The sequence below is a fragment of the Telmatherina bonti genome (genome assembly GCF_933228915.1).
Source record: "Telmatherina bonti genome assembly, chromosome: 18".
In the NCBI taxonomy this organism is placed as follows: domain Eukaryota; kingdom Metazoa; phylum Chordata; class Actinopteri; order Atheriniformes; family Telmatherinidae; genus Telmatherina; species Telmatherina bonti.
Genome location: NC_136616.1, coordinates 20,321,376 through 20,341,249, shown reverse-complemented (window position 1 = coordinate 20,341,249; position 19,874 = coordinate 20,321,376). Strand labels below are relative to the sequence as shown.

At 38.8% G+C, this 19,874-nt stretch overlaps 1 protein-coding gene across 1 annotated transcript in view; it reads left to right on the top strand.

Moving 5' to 3' along the window:
* Positions 1-19,370, top strand: part of arap2 (ArfGAP with RhoGAP domain, ankyrin repeat and PH domain 2) — a gene marked incomplete at both ends in the record, with an annotated part of 152,009 nt that extends 132,639 nt beyond the window's left edge. The window contains 9 exons of the mRNA XM_079257781.1: positions 2,478-2,552; positions 2,982-3,099; positions 6,193-6,321; positions 7,937-8,055; positions 9,001-9,083; positions 13,216-13,251; positions 14,799-14,862; positions 17,776-17,901; positions 19,023-19,370. Coding sequence (XP_079113907.1) covers positions 2,478-2,552; positions 2,982-3,099; positions 6,193-6,321; positions 7,937-8,055; positions 9,001-9,083; positions 13,216-13,251; positions 14,799-14,862; positions 17,776-17,901; positions 19,023-19,370 — 1,098 coding nt within the window. The remainder of the gene's footprint in view (positions 1-2,477; positions 2,553-2,981; positions 3,100-6,192; positions 6,322-7,936; positions 8,056-9,000; positions 9,084-13,215; positions 13,252-14,798; positions 14,863-17,775; positions 17,902-19,022) is intronic.
* Between the last annotated feature and the right edge of the window lie 504 nt (positions 19,371-19,874).

Below are 19,874 nucleotides of genomic sequence, written 5' to 3'. Positions count from 1 at the left end.
GTTTTGAGGTTAAATGTTGTTAGCTTTTCTCTTTTTTTTCTCCTACCTGGATTTAATCTTACATGACTGTGCATAGCAGGATTTCAGGTGCTCTGGCAGTTCATACCAAAGAGGTCAAATATGCCAGTTTCCATGGTAATCCATCAAAAGAGCTATTACCAACTTCCACTCCGAGCCACAAGTATAAATTCCATTGAAGCTACAGGGGAATAGTTAAGAGTCATGTACAAAAGTTCATGCTGATCCTTTTGCAGCTGCTTAAATATTTAGTCTGGACCAGTGAACAAGTGGACCGTCAGGCTTGACACATCCAGCTATTTTTAACAAGTCAGCCCAGATAGGAGTAATAGGATGATGGCTTTGCTGAACAAATGACTGCTGGTTCTGCACTTGAACACAGAGACAGAGTGCTTTTGACATTTACCTTGCAGGTGAAAGTTCTGACCTCGTCTGTTTCCTTATAAAGGTGCAGAAAGGCACAGAGGGATCCGTGCTCAAGATGGCTAGACAGTAAGGGAGTAAGTGAATCAGTGACATAATGAGGTGCAAGGCAGTGTCAGGGCTTTCTAAGTTGGAGCTGGTGCTTTAAAATCGATCGTTGCATTTACAGCCTAGGCCTGGATGGCTTTAATTAGAAAGATTAAAAAAGGCCTCGATTCTCCTTGGCTGTCTTTATTTTCTGTAGTTTCCTGTTTGTTCTGGTCCTTCTCTCATCACACTGGAGTGTAAGAAAGGAGGAAGAGTGGCTGGCAAAGCAAGATCCATCTGTGGTATTTTCACAATTACAGCTTTTTGCTCCATTGCCTCGAATGACTATAATTTCTGTCATTTTAGGGCCACAGGAGGGGCTCCATCTCTCTTATTATAAGACAGCTCAAGCCAGTAATGGTTCTTCTTCACTTGTTCGTCCGTTAACATGACAAAGGAACCGCAGCTGTAATTTTTAGTTGGCTTAAAGGAAAATCTTTCTCATGTTCACTGAGTTTTTCATGTTCTGTGGGCGGATCACTACTACCCAACTCCAGATGTAACAGCTAGCATTGTTTTCCAGTAGATTTGGCACCAAATTAAGAAAACAAGCAAGAAAACAGGATGCTGTCTGGCACTCTGAGGTAAAAGTCTGGACACACTTTCCCATTAGATTTGTTGCAAAGAAAACTTATGACTCATGCTGGAAGTTTATGTAATATATTTGCCGTCATCAAAATGACGTCATGCATGCTCCGTTTGGCGTTTTTTCACACTAGTTGATTCACTTCACTCTGCTTTTTCTTAAAGATTTCCTTTACAGATGCATGACTTGTGTATGAAAAGTTAAATCTAATGTTGTTTGGCTTTTTAAAGAACTAACTACATGTTCATCAAACAGAGATGTTCTGCTGTAATATTATGGAAGATACACACAGAAATTGTGGTCTATGGATCTTTAGCCATGCAAATCTGCACACTTGCTTCATAGAACATGCATTTCATTTGCAAGCAGTAGATATGGAAATGCCATCTGTGCCTAAAAACAATGATTGGAATTAAGTTGAGCCCTTCCCTGAAATGTAAAAAGGCTTTTTTTATTGGTTTACAAAATGTTTTCTCTATATTTTCCAAATATAAACGTTATTTGTGATAATAATATGGAGCGCTCCAGCTGCCACAAAGAGCCTGAGTACCATAAAGCTGATATTAAAAGCAGTGCAGATTCTTAAAATGAATGAGGGGGGAATGTACGGTAGTGTTCTGAGCTAACATAGCTGCAAAGCCTCATGGGTATGCATGATGTAACAGCAATAGTCCTCTGATCGTTGTTACCAGTCATGTTAAGTACTGTGATTGAATGACTTTTATTCATTGTTCATGCTGAGTTTCGCTTGTAGTTCTGGTTCCATGTTGGCACCATGAGTGTGTGTGGGGCGGGGGATTTCACCTGGAGAGAATACCTGCTGTTCTCTGTTGGTTGTTGAAAAATAAACGACTCTTGATCTACGTCATCTTTTTGCTGTTGAGCTGTTTATTAAAATATTTACTGGATTGACATGACAGCTACGAGACAGCAGTTTGTATGAAGTAAACGTTTCATTTTCTGTAGTACGAGACTTTTTTGCTTGTCTCACCACACCTATATGAGTGTTTGTTAGGTGTGTGTTTTTTTTTCTCTAATATTTTCATACTCACAGCAAACTTGAAATTAGCACATGCAGAAAACATTTCACTTCTGGTGTTAGTGACACATTCATCCTGCGCTTCCAATTTTCCCAGTGTTTCCATTCCACATGTTTGCTTCATTTAGCCAAGCTTTCCATTAGCACTCCCAGGTTTCATTTGCCTCCAGAAAACCTCTGGTTTCCAACATTCCTCCAACCAGTCGTCTCACCCCCCCACCCCCCCCATCCCTCCCATTTACAGTCTCACCACACTGGAGCTCAAATTTAAGGAAATTATTCAAATGAATCCTTCATCTGACTGATGTATTTGTTCCAATCCAGTTCTGTCCAGCTGGGGATTTGATTTTTGAGGTTTACCTGGAAAAAAAAGAGCCAGAGCAGTGCTGCTTAATAAAGGTAAGGCTGTGTGATTTCTGAATCCTGTTAGTAAGGTGAAATAAGAGAGCAAGAGGAGATCGCGGTTGGGGGTGAAGCAAGAGAAAAGGGGGGGAGGGAGGGTAGAACCAGAGAGGTAGAGGTTGATGGAATAGGGCAGAGACATCTGTGGTTTAACCTGATGGGATTACAGCTACTGAAATTAATCATAAGCAAACTAATCAAAAAATCTGTTGAAATTGGGAGTAATTGCTGTAATTGCTGCTGGTTAGAGACTCTTCATATGGCAGCAATGCCAGAGGGGGTCAGAATAAAGCGCAGTTTGACTTTAATTCCTTACATTTCCTTTAGATTGCATATTTTCTTTATTCAGTCTTGCACACTTAAAATCTTCAGTTTTTAAGATGCAGGATGCTTGTTGTACTTGTATTTTTTTTCTTGCTTGTGTAGGTGTCTCCCAGTATGCGGCCCTTACAGCTTGCAGAATCTGCGCTGAGTATGAGGAATGTCACTTTCAAAGCGGATGACTTCTGGACCACCTTTGAAGTTATTGAAAATGGAGAACTGGGTATGAAGGATTTTCTGGTTTCTCCCCCGGTCCGCATCGTGTTACACTGATTCATGCTCATTCATTCTTCCCTCTCAGAGAGACATGATTGACTATCTTCACCAATTCTAACCCTGGTTAGAGGGCATCTTGGAAGGGATGCAAGCATTAGTCGATGCTTCCCGAGGGCTTCCGCGTTAAATCTTTGATATTATAATGTGATAATCAGGATAAAAGAATTGGAAAGAGAGATTTCTTCTCCTGAAATGAGGCTATTCAATCATGGAGTGAAAAAGAAAATTAAAAAGGAGCTATCATCCATGACTCGGCCTCTCTGCTTAGCATTTTTCCACTGTGATATTTTGATAAAACAGTACTTTCCATTTAAAGTCGGAAGTCAAAATTTTCAAGTTTCAAATAAGGATTTTACACCCCCTAAAATCCAATTTCCTTCCTAGAAAGAAAATGGAACCTTTTCAGCCCAAATATCTTGTATAAAAGTAGTGGGAATAGTTGCTGTAATTAACTGTTCTTGGTCTGTCTGTTAGTTTGCGTCTAATTAAATCAATCATACATATATTACTACACGTTTTTATGGCACAATGCACAGTTATCAACTTGTTTTGCAAATTATAGCCAGCCTAATCCGTCAGCAAATCCTTCTTCTTCTACGACTTGAAATAAGAAGGTAGACTTGTAGGTGAAATCATTCCTGTGTCCAAGTTCCAACTTGTAAGCTGCAGAGACGTGTCTGAGGGGTTAAACTGGTAGCTACGCATGGACGAAGACTTTTCTGACCTTTCACTGAAGAAACCCGGCAGGCCTGTCTTATTTCTTGATCCAGGTCTTCATCAAACCCAACGTCTGTGTCTCTGATGGCGAAGGAAATTTTTAAGTAATATTGCTCAGACGGTGAAGGAACAACAAAACCAGCCAGAAGGCTAATGCTAACAGCTAACGTTAAATAAATGAGTCAGAAAAGGAAACTGCATATGAATAGATGTGACTTGGTTCCATTTGTGCACATCAAGAGGCCGCATGAGTTAATATGAACGTCTAAAGTGATCAATCATACATTTGTCAGTAGCAGAGGCTTCTTTTAGTGTTGTTGGACGTGAGCATCTTGCCCTTTGTTGGTAAAACGTCTCTACTGTCATGCTCTGAGGTTAACATCCTGACACTTTGGGTCAACACAAAAAGCAAAGTGTTCATAATAAGCTCATACTAACTGTAAGATGTTCAGCCAGAGATGTTTTTCCACAACTGTCTGCTCCTTGAAGCTGAAATCTAATTACTCATACTATTAATTATCGTCAGCTCCTACTGTTTCACTGCATGAAGCCGCACATACATGCCTCCTCTGTACACATGAATGAGACACCCCGCTCCATTGTCATGCAGTTTAATCAACACTGTTTTTTTGTTTTGTTTTTTTCGTAAAGGGCAACATGTTTTTCTGCACCTCAGATAAGTCAGCTTTTACAATAACACTCAACTAATTGCCGCTGTTTAGAATCCACCTGGTGAAATTAATCAAGGAGAAAAAGGATTGCTGGAAACAAATAACTTCTATCTGTTTATGCAAGATTTAGAGGTCAGGAAGCCATTTGTTCCAAGCTAAAGGAGCGAATTCTGGCAGCTTTCATCGTGTTTTGATACAGTGTGAATGTTTTTCCCAGTCTGTAGTTTTTCTGACTATTATTTTTATGTTAACACACTCACAGAAAAGGCTTTTAACAGCATGAATGCATCATAGTACTTCACACACCTGTTGGATTGCAACTAGTTTTCTCCATAAAACCTAATTTGATGTAAAATGAAATGAAATATTGCAAAGTATGCAAAGTCTTTGCTTTAACTTCTTCCTTTTGATTTGCTGTACATCCAATTAGCTCCACATTAGCATTATAGTGGCTATTCTCATACGATCACACTTCCTCTCATCCATGGATCTCATGATTAGAAGATTATGCTATCTCTCTAATGAACCAGTGTCTGCGCACGCAGCAGCACACTGAGAAATTATCCAAGCATCATTGGTTTGATGATATGCACATTAATTAATTATCTTTGTCATCATATGTCATAGATTACCTTCATCTTTCTTGCATGAGCAACCTAGAAAGCTGACCCACCTCATCTCGCATTAATACGCACCGACGACTCCTCACGTCTCGCACATCTGCATTTGATCATCGAAGAAGCAAGCGAAGAAGGAAGTCAGATTTGTCGCGAAGCTGTCCCCGTGCACTTTTCATCAGTTCACTGAGAGTTTACACCTCGCTCTTATGTTTGCTTTGTTTTTGTTTTTTCTTCCTCGTCGCAGAGTTTCAGAGGACGCGCTGTCCTTTTTCTAAAAGTAAAGGTGTGTTGAATAATGAATATATTTGCTGACGGTTCAGTAAGTTTTCCAAGCCAAAACAATATGTCAGAGGAAGGGTAAACAGTCAAGCTATTTTGAAAGCTCAAGCGTGACGAGTTTGACTTTTAAAACCATAAAGAAAGGAGGGAAAGTGCTTTAATGAGTCATTTTGGAGGCTAGCTCCAGATAAACACTGTTGTTGAGGACAACAGGCAGAAAATGGGAGCTAATATTTGTTGGGAAATGAGGAGCTAATTCCGTGGCCGGGGTCTGCAGAGATTCCTGACAGCAGATAAGCCGCCTGTTATTAATAAGTTATGCCATTGTGGCTCTTTCTACCTCCTTTGGTTATGAAAAACATGGGAGTATAGAGATGGAAGCATCAGAGCAGGGGTGGTGTTACACAAATTATCTGCTTTTTTTTTTTTGGCTGACAGTATGCACCCTGTTCGCCAATTAGGAAGAGATAATAGGTCTATTTTGCACATGAGTGTGTTTTTATAATCGGGTCTTGATATGCTGTAGATAATTTAAACAGCTCTATGATGAAGATGGGAGGAACTGCAACATAATTTGGTTATTTGGTTAACGTGATTTCATTGTGTATTTTGCAAAGTGAGGCTTTGGGTTTGTTTCATGCATGTAAAGTTGATCAAAAGCCAGAGGCTGATGGCTTTGTATTTGACTTTTGCCTTTTTTGCTACATTTTCCTCATTAGCTAATTTTCCTCCCCCACTGTTACTTTGCTACAGAGCGACCGTTGCACCACAGTGAGAAGATTCTGGAGCAGGTTTTGGAGTGGAGTACCTTGGATCAGCCTAGCTCTGCTTTTCTTGTTCTAAAGAAGTTTGCAGGGACCAGAAGAGCAGCTAATGGGAAAGGTAAAGTACGGTCAAAAGCGCAAAACCATAACAAAATGTATACTTTTATGATGCATTTGCTCTCATTATTCATTGTAGGACGAGTGCATGATAGTTTTCACTATTTACTAGGGGTGGGGAAATTGAATTAAAAAATCGAAAATTTGGATTTTTTTACTTCACAATTTTAAAATAGATTTTTTTGTGGAAAAAAAAAATCTTTTTCAAATAAATAAAAATAATCCATTATAAAATTTTTGTCATTTTTATTGTTTTTATTGATCTATTTACTTGTATTCTTGGGTATTATAGCAGCAGAATGATGGTCTGGCAACTGTGTTGTTTTTTCCTAATTATCAAGAAAAATGACAAGCAAAAAAAAAAAAAAAGTTTTATTCATTTATTTTGTTTTTAATATACAAAAATCAGCAATATCGAAGAATTGTGAGAATCGCAATTTAAATCGAATCGGAACCCAAAAAAATCGCAAAAAGGATATTGTTACAGCCCTACTATTTACATCGATATTTTTTTTTTGTCTGCATCAGTAACAACCAACTGCTAGTTTAAACTGCATACACTTATACCTGAGGTTGTGTGTTGAGTGCATGAAGATTGTGCAGTAAGCTAAGACGATGGTATCATAACCTTTTTCCAATCAGGCTGACAGATTGCGCATTTGCTGAAAGTAACTAAAAAAAACTGCAAATCTCCAGCTAACCATATGCAGCAAATCTCTAAATGAAAGTATTAGTAGCTAACTGAATGCTATTAGATTAGCTTTTAAATTATGTCGTGAGTTTTTCAAAACATTACTGTTAGCTTGAGGGCGCTAAATCAACTAGAATTCTAGCTAAATATCATGATGAAGTTAGTCGTCACTCACTTATATGTTAGCTGGGTCAAGACTATACACTTGGGTGTATATAAAGATTAGACATGAGTAAAAGTGTTTTTCAGCATAGAGTTAAGGAATTACAGGTCTTTCTAATATAAAACAATACAATAATGGAAAATTGCCTCAAAATATAACAGAATGTTGTTATTTTATCTGGCAAGTCATGAAATGGTTTGGAGTTGATTCAAAGGCTTAAACTTGGTTACATTTAAATTCCAGGAAATTGTTTAAGTGTTCAGGAGTGTCCAGATGTGCCTGCAAAAGTTGAAAGACCAAAAAAAGAATTTCAGTAAAAAATTTCTAAAACAAATAAGTTAGAGCATCTGCTATTATACATAAGAGTCATGTGACTAAACTAAGCTAAACATCAGTTCAGCTGTGTTTAGCTTAGTCAGCTGTTTTTATTTCTATACAGCACCAAAAATTCACTCATATTCTTCTAAATGAACCAAAAATCATGATGTCGTGTTTTTTTCCAGCTTATGAGAACCAAACAAAGTTGTTAACTGAAGCACACCAACAGGCCTTAAGCCTGTTTACCGATCTTCATTCATTCCTGAGTCCTAAGCATGCACAGGGTCGCAGTGAAGAGGAAACAGGAAAGCCATAGCCATAGAGTTTAACTTTAATACTGTTAAAAACATGAATTTATATTTTTAAAGTCAATGATTTTAAATAAAAGTCATCATCTTTTGATTAACTATGTTTAATAATGCACTGTTTCCATATTTCCACCAGACCGAGGCGATCAAATGAAGTTCACTGATGGATCCTCAAAACTTCTGTCGGGCCACAAATTTCAGGACAAATATGTGGTTCTACATGCAGAAAAGCTTCTGCTCTACAGGGACATTAAAGTAAGTAGCCGCTTCTCGATTTGGCTTCACCTGCTGTCACATTTATAGTAAACACTTTCCACTATGGGTTTTTTGTATGCAAACAGAAATCCTTTAGGAGAACAGCACAGCAGACTTCCCAAGGAAATATTAAAGGTTATACCAGCTTAAGAAATCCCAAACTGTGTTACAGTGGTGTCTATTAAACCCCAACCCAGCCAGCTTCTGTGACATGTAGTCTGCATGTTTCATCACCCCAGCGATCTCTGCTGCCTTTCCGTGTTTTCACGTTAGAGGAATGAAAAAAACATACTGATGGCAGCAGCTTTTTTTTTTTTTTCTATTTAAAAATGGGGAGGGAAAAAAAAAAAAAAAAGGAAGCATACCATGTGTGCTTCAGACAACCAGCAGGACCGAGATCTCTGGAGGGTTTTTCCGCAGCATATTTCTGCAGTTGAAACATGGGATTCGTAAAGGACTGTGAAGAAGTGTTAATAATTGATGGAGGTGCAGTAATTCTAGCTGTAGGACGGGAAGATGTAGGTAGGAGGCATAATGGCTAGAGGTGGTGGTGTGTGTGGAGGTGATACTTTCTCTTCCAGCTTCTCTAAGTATGAGGTTGCACAAGAATGTGGCTAATTCTGCTTAAATACAAGGGAAATTAGAAGTTTTACTGGAATCTAATTGATATTCCTTGGCCACTGCAATTATTGTCAGGTCTGTATTTAGTGCAAATTATGTTGGATAAAACACAGAATGGGTGGTGGGTTGTCATGTGTAGGTGTCAGAAGCAAGCCATAACTTTGATTGCTTTGTTCTCTTTACTTTGTTCTCTGTCAAATGGAAGATGAGCTCTGCCGGTAATGATTCCGACTGATCCACATTTTGTGGTTTAGTGAAACGGTGAGACGATTTGGCTGTTTTACCTCACCATAAATATATATATTTTTTCCCCCCGCTTTTTAGAGCACCAAAGCGGAGAAGTCTGTCCAGTTGAAGACTGTAAAATGTTACATGGGTCTGAAGAAAAAGCTCAAGCCTCCAACCAAGTAAGCGACACTAACCCACGTTATAAAACTATGGCGAGATATATTAGTCTGCGCTGATGCAATAAAACCACTGAAATGTCAATGTCAGCGACACTTTTTGCCTCATTCAGTGTTTTCTTTTTCACATTTGCTGTTGATATAAATCTGAACAGATGCTGAAGCTGCATTGTCAACAATTTAATTGACACCTGATGCTATTTTTCTACTTTAAACAAGGTATCAAGGCAAGACATTTCTGCAAATGCAAAAATGCAAATTAGCACGGAAGAATTGGTGATTAAGAAACTTTAAGATGAAACACAAAGGCCGACAACTCTCTGCACAATGCTACTTTAGATAATAAGATGTTGGTTAGTTTACAGATTTTTAAAGCAAAACAAAGCAATAAACTGTTTGAATGGAAAAGTAGCTGCAGTTCGAACTTTCAGGTTCATCATTTTTAAAAAACAGAAATACACATGAGTTTGTGCTTCTTTTTGTACTTTGAGCTCCTCTTTAAGTGCACTTAATTTGCATTTAAGCATTTGCTGCATTATGATCTGCTCCCATAGCTGAAAAGGTTCTCGTTGCTTCATAGATATTACTGCATCAGTTTGCTGTCATTACGACATTGTTGACATTAATTTTCTCCTGTTTTTAAATTACAGATGCAACCCTCTCCACTTGTGTTGTCAGCCAGTAATTACTAACCAGTTTTAATGGCCATTGGTCTAATTCCTTTTCCCTCCACTTATACTTTATATAAATTAAAGTCATTTTCCCGTGTAGAATCGTACAACTTTGTTTCTACATAGTTTTGTGTGTGTACTGTGTGTGTGTGTGTATGTATATATTATGTGTGTGTGTGTGCACACACACACACACATATATATATGTATATATATATATATATATATATATATATATGTACATATATATATATATATATATATATATATATATATATATATATATATATATGTACATATATATATATATATTTTATTTTTTTATTTTATTTTTAATCGCAAGCCAAAGTTGAAATGGGTATTTTATGATGAAACACTGATGTATGTCACAGTGCTTCACAGAACAAAAGCAAGACTTAAATGGAACAAAATGGTAAAAATAAAATGTACCAAAAAAAAACAAATACCTAATACATAAAATGAAAACATATACAGAGGTTAAAAATAAGTAATGTTTCTATTCATAATCTGGATATAAAAGAAGGACAGAGCCTCTGTGACGTCCCCCCACAGGTTTCTGAAAAGCTGAATTGAAACTCATTGGGTCGTTCCCACCGTCCTCCTCTTGGTAACGGCGCACGTCCTGTCTCTCCCAGAAAATACAAAAGTGGACAAAGAAGTAGAGCTGAGAGGAGGCTGTGAGCGTGGGGGTAGAATGATTTACATTAAACTCCAACCTGCCTGTAGCTAAGAGCTAACCGCGCTAACCCAGAGCTAGCAGGAGCTAAGCAGCTAATGGAGGTAAACGGGCTAAAGCCAAGTCATGCTGTTAGCCAGCTACAAACTGTTGTGCTATTCTCTGCCTTTTTGGGATGGCTGGACACGTTGCTCTAAGGACATGCCCTTAATTATGCTGAATCACGAGATTAAATTGGTTATAAATTGATGAGTGATTAAAAAAAAAAAATCACTCCCCCAACAGTTGTCATGAAGGTAAACTGGACATATTAAACCTAATGTTTTTAGTTCCAGGCTGTAAACATGTTTATTTCTGCTGTTGCCTTTTTAACATGGTAGTCTATGGGGGTTTGCTCTGTGTTGGAGCCCCTAGTGGATGAGGGGTGAACTGCAATTCAAGGCACTTCCGCATTGGCTTCACCTTTAACCGCTGAAGGTTGGCGCTTGTTCCAAATACAGAAACACAGAAACTGGGATGTTAAACCATCTTTAGATAATGTTGGAAATATAACATTCATAGAATCTGGGATGCTTACCTGTTAGAACATAAGAGAATGGCAGCATACTGCAAGTTGTGCTGCATACTGCCATCTTGAAGAACTTTCTCATGTTACCTTAAAAAAAAAAAAAAAAAGTTTGTCTGATTAGATTCAGTTTTGACTAAAAACGGCTAAATTTAGCAAAGAGAGCAAAGAAAAGACAAAAAAAAAAACTAACCAAAAAACGCTTTTTTTGACCACTATATTAGAGTGCACACATTATAATATAATGGAAAAGCACAACTGAAGGAGTCATTGATAATGTGGTTAGACATTAATTGGTATATTGTTGTATTTTGTATTTTGAAGGTAAAGTTCAGACTCTGCAAATGAAAAACAGCCTCAGAGGAAACAGCAGTGTAATAAACTAGTGACATGCAGCTTCAGCTTTGCATTCTGTTTAAATCTACTGCTGCAGCTCGCTCTGATCCACCCCAACCAGCGATCATTTGGTTCATGTCAGCAACCTTTTCACTGACAGTTTTGCTTATTTCACTAACACATTGTTAAATCAGTCTGTATTATTTAACAACAGCATGACACTGCAGGTGGAGTCCAGCTTGTTAAGCTGCTGTGGAGTCTCGTTACCAACTAAAAACATCATATAAAACGCAGTTGCAATAATGTGTACTAGTGTCAAACATAAAAAGAAGCACTTTTTCCTATATTGCAACTAAACTGGTAACTATTTCGCAGCACCTCTGTTCACTTTGAGCAAAGTTTTCCACAGTGTGCACGTGCAAAGTTGCTCCTGTCGCAGGTGTTTGTCCCCAGAGATGTATCATCCGTTTTCTCCTCTCAAAGTTTTGCATCCTGAGTGGGAAAGCAGCGCCGCTCTTGACCTCATCTTATTTTTCACTGTAGCAAAATTGATTAAATGTAATTGCATTTTAACAAATACAAATTATTAAAGTCTCCCTGTGCAAACAGAAAAACATTGCTGCCACTGTTTTATTTTAATGATCTCCTGTTATTGTAATTGATGACACATGCCAAAACTTGCAGCAGTTCTTGTTGGTCAAACAAAGAGGAAATTTTTTATTTTTGAGAAGCCAGACCCTATATCTCATATTACCTAATTATAATTCCTCATAATTTTCCCCATGTCGGGGATTTGGAGTCGAGGAAAGTGTGAAAAATGAGTGCATAAAGTCTACATCACGCAGTCCTTGGAGGGAGGGAGGGAGAGATGAAGAGGGACAGGAGGAAAAGACGCTGCGGTGTGGCATCATAGATGTGCTGTTGAGTGGGCTGTAGGAGAGGTGATACGGTGAGTAAAGAAATAAAGACGGAGTGGTGGGGAGAATGGAGAGTGCCGTAGTGAGGGGGTTCAGAGAGGCAGCGCTTCAGTACCTCATTAGGCAGAGGTCTATCTGTGAGCAGCCTACTGCGGCGATGGATCTGCTGCCTTAACTCACAGGAGTGCTGCTCCAGGCTGCAGCCTCTCCATCCCTGCTCCATCTTTAGCTTTGTTCTGCCCCCCCACCCCACACCCCACACCCCACACTCCTCTGCTCCGTTTTACTTATAGCTGTGAGTGTTTTCAGGGAGGAGGAAGGTGGTCTTTTCACCTTACATTGCTTGCGCGCCGTTTAATTTCGAGCGATACACATATATTTAAGTATTTCTACACTTTGAAGCAAACCGAGGATGATTCTGCCTCGCGCAACATTCTGTTTAATAAGCTGCATTCCTGTGAGATTTTTAATTGAAATACCTGCATCATAACTGTATTGGTTGTGTCTTACACTTGCAAGGCAACATTTTACAGATTGAGTATCTGAATTGTAGTTTCAGGTTTGTAGGTGAGCAGCATGCCGTCTGTGTGTTGTACCGTTTGGCCCACAGCATATTGATGTCTGCTCATGCATAAACATATATGCCAGAGCTGAGCTAATTAATTCCAATGTTCAGCTCTCAGCATTGAAAGAGAACTTTTTTTTCTTTTCTCTTCTTTTTTTTTTTTTTTTTTTACACTCTGCAAAGGTTTTGACCTTTTTTTTGTTAACTTCACAGTATATCCTCAGCAAACTCAGAAATATTATTGATTAAAAGATGTTCATCAAAATTTCCTCACGTCCTTGTCACAAAAAAAAAAAAGATGGGCATTATCTAATCTGTCTTTAAATGATGGATCAGCAGAACAAAAAATGTCCATATCTGACCCATGTCTGTCTTATTTTACAGATGGGGCTTCACGATCTACACTGATAAACAACAGTGGTGAGTACTTTGGAGAAAGTTTCGGGTTCAATATTTGATGTTTTAGATTTTAATCTTTCTGCAAAAGAATTACATTTATTAGTTACAAATTTCCTTTAAAGATCTAACTGGTTTATTCACGGGAAAGTCAGTATGTCTACTAAGTTACTGTCAAGAAGGAATTCAACGTCTCTCAGTCCCATCGTTAAACTGGGGTCATTGTGGATGATACGATGTTGTGCACCAGCCATTTAAACACACATACTCATAACACAATGTTAATTTTGTTCATAAAGCACATCTTAAACAATTAACATGGCTATTTGAGGACTGAATTACTGAATTTAGTGATAAACTTGGAATACTAATGACTTAAAATGCCAAGCACAGTTGCACATGACTGTTAGTAGCCAGTATGATTCCTGACTTAAACATGTCTTCATCTGCAAGTGGGTCCAGTTGATCAGGTTCAGCTCTGACTGCACTGCAGGTTACTGCTTCAAAATTGCATACATGTGTACTGTGTTCTTCTATTTGCCTTTTAAAGGTGTTACTTATCCCAAACATTGCACCTGTTCCTGTCAAACAAAGCTGGTACAGCGGCTTTAAAGCTCAGAGTATACTCACGTCTCACAGTTGTTTGTCCATTCAGAGATCCTTTAGAAAAAATGTTGGCACAATTATCACAGTTTCTATATATGTGAACCCACTCATGTACTTTTTTTTTTTTTTTTTTTTTTATCATCAACCCGTGATTTGATATAGTTTCTGAAACAAAACATTTTTAGGACTGGAAAAGCACAGACCTCCCTCAAGCAGCTCATTTCCTGTCATACTGGGAAGAATTTTTTAAAACAGAAAAATCTTTTGGTAAAGTTGCGAACAAACAGAACAAACACAGGCAGGAACAAACTAGTACTGTCTGATCTTATTGTAGTGACACGCCACAGCTTTGGATATTGGTATTTGATAATTGATTGCTGAGTTGATGTATCGATGTGACATGATTTATCGTTCTATCCCGTAATAATTTGCAAAGGGAGGCACAGCAACTCCTGAATCATTTCATGAATGCTAATGTTAATGCACATCTTAGCTTCCTGCTTTGAACTTAACAAATGTTTGTTTTTTGCACTTTTTTTAAACATGTGACCCATTTTATGGTTGAGTTTTCTTTTTTTTTTTTTTCTTTTTTTTTGGTTTTGACAAGCGCCTCCTATGTCATTTCTACACTGTATCCAAAATATGAACTTGCCTGAAGGACTTCCATAATAGCAATCCTTCCTGCAGTGGCACAATAGCACAAACCAGAGCAGATGGCAGGTATTACTTTAACAATCATCCTAGATTATTAATTGCAGCAATAATCAGTGATGCAGAGGCATACTTTACGCAGGCAGATTCACATAATTGGTAGCTAATGACAAAACTCCACCCCCATTCAAATCTATTTCCAGTAACCGTTCAGGTAGTCCCCTAAGAAGAGACCATGTCCAGGGCTGTTTCTCACCAAATCTGGTCAACTGGATAAAATCAGAGAGTGATGTGACCGCGCTTTCCCTCCTCAGGCACTTCTGCTGCGACAAGAGGGAGACGCAGGCCAGCTGGGTGACAGACATCATCACTATGAAGGTAAAATGATGTGCAGCAGAGAAGTTGAGGAACTCTTTCATGCAAAAGCCTGATGAAGCAGTTAATTGTGCCGGCACTGAAGCACACTGTGGTTCTAGTAGTAATGGAGAATCGGAGGGTTGTAATAAAATAGGCGTAGTGCAGAGTTGCATAACAGAAATATTATTTTCCCCTGATTTTAGGGTAAAAATTACATTTAATTAAAGATCGGATGGATAATTTTTTTTACAATCAATATCTTAGAACAAGGAGATGTGTTAAATGATAATGTGCACTTCTCCCTCCAAACATGCATTTCCATTCTGCTGTGAAGCAGATAAAGAAAAAATATATAAAGAGAGAAAGAACGGAGAAGTTTTCGAGGTCACTTAACAATAACATAAATCACTTTATCTGGAAAAGCTGTGAGAATAAGGTCAAGGCGACTGTAACAATCACATTGTGGTACTTAGCCCCCAGATAGAGCGCTGTGTTGTCGCTGTCAGTCGCTGACACAGCACATATGACATAAATAATGCAGGGCAAAGCAAACACAGGGAGAGCAGCTACGGATCTGTCATTTCCCTGGATCGTTTTTCACTCTCACATTTATTGCTGCCACCGTCTTTGTAAGATTGCATGTCGCCTTCTAATTACATGAAATGCATGCGCGCTTTCTGTTTATTCTTAAGAAAACGGCTAAAGCTGAACATTGCATTCATCCGGACCAGAAAGATCAAGGTGAGATTATCTAAGTCAGTATTGGAAGCTCAGCACATTTCATCAGCATTAGCACTTTCCTTCGGCTTCCTTTATGGGAACCCGTCTGCAACAAAGTGTTGTTTATCACAGGCGCTTACTGTAAAAGCCTTTTAGTGCCTTAGTTTAGCTTAGCAAGTAAAAAGGGCAACACTGTCAGGCAGAGATTGATCTAAAGGGAAGGGCTGTTTTTTGTTTTAAGTGTTTCAGGGTGTTTGTTTCAGTGGACTTTTTGTTTTTATCTGAAGAGAGACTCTTAGCACAGCTACAAGTAAATCTTTAGCAGACTGCAGCTGGCTAAAAATATTAGGAGTCTCCTCCTAAATCCTCTAAATATCAGGATTGTCAGTTTCCAGCAGAGAGCCTCGTGGGAAGGACACAGGACTTTAGTGAAGGGCAGAGAGAAAGTGTAGATGAGAAAGTAGACAGAGTGAGCTTCAGCGGTCTCGATCCCCTTTCCCTTACCTGGTAGCGAGAATTGTACTTCCACAGTTTCCATAGCAACTGGCAATGGAGGATCTTACACTGAAGTGCGGTGGAATAGGAGGTGGTGGTGGAGGGAGGGCGTAAAGGTCCAAGGAGAGGGCCCAGCAGCGATGAAATAAGGATTTGTTAAGGAGAGACAGTTCTGTAGGTCTGAGGGTCACAGTGATTTTAAAAGGGGACATTGTTAAAGTAAAAGTTTAGCCTGAGATCAGAACACAGTTGGACTGCTGCTGCGGAGTGGAAAGTCATCACTCTGACTCATTCTTAGAGGTGTTTGTTTTAACCGAGCCAAAAACAGAGTAAACATGATAGTTCTTTAAGTTCTGAACGTTACTTTAGGATTGAAGTCGCCTGAATCTGCTACCATCTGATATGTTGAGGCAAACATCGTGGCAAAGGTAAAACATATGTTGTTGCATTTCAAAGGTTCCGATTGGTTACTGTATCTGATAGCGTAATTGAGAAGATCTTCCTAAAACAGGGGTGCCCAAAGTCGGTCCTCAAGGGTTGCTACGCTGCATGGTTTCAATGTTTCCCTGTTCCAACACATCTGGCTTCCATTAAATGATTCCAACAGCCAATGAAGTTCTGCACAATGACGGATTAGTTTGAGTCAGGTGTGTTGGAAGAGGGATGCTTCAAAAAGTTTCTGGATTTTATACCTCAAGGATCAGTACTGGGCACCTCTGTTATACAGGTTCATCTTTTGGTTCTTTTGGTCCCTGTGATGGTTCCCTGTCCTGTGTCAGTTTGATTCATATTGATCAAAATTTATCAACTGTCAGTTTAAGTCACAGGTGTCAAACTCCAGTCCTCCTGGTCCAGGAGGACTGGAGTATCCTGCAGTATCCTGCAGTTCTTTGTTCTCTCCATGCTTCAACACACCTGGCCGAAATGAATGAATCTGTTGACAAGAAGCTGTTGATCCATTTGATTAGAATCAGGTGTGCAGGGAAACAATTGAGACCTTTTGAACTTCAACCCCTGGTTTAGGTCAACGATGTCCTCGCATATATATTGCAGGTTGAATCTAAAACACTTAGTTAAGTACTCTTATTTTCATTTGAATTTGAATTCTTGTTTAAGTCTAAATATAAAACAGCTCAACTCCTGAAGACTAGCAACAAGTTCAGGGCAGCGCTCCAGGCAGATATATGTAAACCAATATGAACAACAGAAGTGTCCTCTGAAGGGTCACTGGCACAAAAATGGTCTGCAACGCAAAATATAAAGTGAGACTAAATGTCCTGTTGCTACTGTTTGTAAAAATGGTAACAATAAGCCCCAGTTTGCTATAAATCTCTGTTGTTTTAAAAGTCTTACGTTATTCCTTTTTCCTTTAAGCAGCTACCTCTGCTCCTACTCGTATGTAGACTTGTTTTGCTGGACTTAAATCTGTCCTTCAGCGACACTTCAGTATCAATCAATTTAGGTGCAAAATCAGTTACAAATAGTTATGTTTACTTCGTCGCAGACATTTGCACCTTCTTATTTTGTATGCATGATTATAAAAGTTGTCAAAGGTCAAGTAGTTGATAGATTGAGTTGTAATTATCAATACTTACCACTCAAATACAAAAACAAAGTAAATCAACAAGATCTGAAGTTGTTGCTCACAATGAACAATAATTATTTGCTATCATTGTTGCTGAATCTTTGTTGTTTGCTTTTTTTTTTTTTTAAATTCAGTTTGGGTCTGACCTTCATGCTAAGACCAGGAACTCAACAGAAATGTCAGAGGAAAAACCCATCGGAGGTGGAGCTGTGTCAGAAGGGACTGTGGGTGTACCACACAAAGACAGTTCCTGCCAGCAGGTGAGAAAATCAGTCATCTGCCATGTTTCCATTACCGCTAGACTTGCGCAAAAAAACGTACGTATCGCAATAAACACCTGCATTTAAAAAAAACCAAAAAGCAAACTTAAATTGTTAAGTTTTTACACTGTTATGAGGTATTTTTTCAGATGTTTCAATATAGAGGTTTATTGCGAAAGTGTAATGAAAACACTTTTTCCGCATTTATGCGGTCAGAATGTGACATAAAGGGGTCATGGCCACAACAGCAGTGAAACACAGATTTTTACAATGAATTAGAAAGAGAAAGGAAGGGAATGGTCATGGCAAGTCTTCTGGAGCAATCAGATAACCTCGAAAAAATGCTATGTGGCTACCTTGCATTAGCTGCAATTCTCGTAAAATCCTGTTAGCCGGGCGAGATTTTACAAAAACCGCGGCTCATGCGACAAATACTTTTCAGTGGACACACCTACAAATCATAATTATTGCTTGTCGAAACTTTACAAATATCACATTTATCTTGTGAAAAACTGGAATGGAAACGGAGCTACTTTTTTTTATTTTATACCTCAGTTTGTTACTCTGTAAAGTAGCATGTTCTGAACTCACAGTAGCACTGTGACCTAAAGATATGTGTTTCTGATGGCCTATTGACCTTTATTGTTTTCATTCGTCAAGCTCTTGTTTCCAAGCAACATCACAATGTTTATAAATGTGTCAGCTGATTCTTGCTATGTTTTGCATGCATGCTGTGGTTGATTCATTAAATAAACACTAGGAGGTGCTATCAGAGGAAGAGAGGGGAAAGAAAGGGAACGTTGCAGATTAAAACATAACGGTCAACATCAGACTGACTTTTACTGAATGGAGAGCGCTCCGAGTGGGATTCATAGGATGCAAGAAGGATGATGAATTAGCCATTATTAATGGGCTTAACTGAGAGAATCTCACAAAGTTTAGTAATGCATCTTTAAGCTTCTTTAACAATAGAAAACCTTTATTTTCACCTTCATTACTTGTTAACATCACTTTGAGGTTGATGTCTGATTATTTCAATCTTGTCATCAGAACCAGGTTGGAATATTTTAGCTTTAATTCACTCCATCATAGTTTATCTTCTCTTTTCTGTCCTCCTCCAGATGACAAATAGGAGGGTTTATCACGGCGATGGCGACCAAATGACTTTCAAGGCTGCTAGTTTCCCCCTCAAAGTCAAAACTATAGCTAACTCTCCAATGTCTAGTGTCTTGGCCAAGGCCCCAGAGCTCCCACAAAGAAGATCTTCTGTGGATGTTTGCATGCCACACCGACAACCCTCCCCATCCTTGTCCAGACCTTTGCAACCCATGCCTTTGCCTATCCCTCAGACTGGCTATAAGTCACTTGGCAAAAGGCCTGCGGTAGGCATGGGCGGTGTTATGCCAGCTAATCTGATGGATGAACTAAATTCAGTGCTGAATAAGACCGGTCGCAAAAATAATGACTGAAAACTGAAGAAAGGAAGATTAAGACATGCTGAGATGAAGAGAAAGAAAAGAAAACCAGAATCCTGAATGGAAGATCACGCAGTGCAGATGGAGACAAAGCGATCTGCCCAACTCCAGGCACTGATCTCCAACTGATTTTTAAGGAGAGATGCTGATGCACAGGGGATGTGGAAAACAGATGCGGGCCACAGCAGAGGTCAGAAAAACCTCAGCTGGACGTGGTGCTGACCCAAGCACTACACACTGTGATTTATACTTCAAGACAAAGTTAGAAAGACAGTTCAGCTGTCAGACCGGAGTTAGCAAAAAAGATTACCAGGTGCTTCATGTTTCTTTGAGAAGCCTTTTTTCATCTACACCTAAGAAGTATTTCTCAACTTTTTCCACCAGCCAGTAAACATTTATCTTGTTATTTGTGGCACTTTTATTGAAAAGAATAGTTTTATTATACATGTATAAATTCAGCTGCTTTCCAATTTTTTTATCTTGCACACAAGGTTTAAA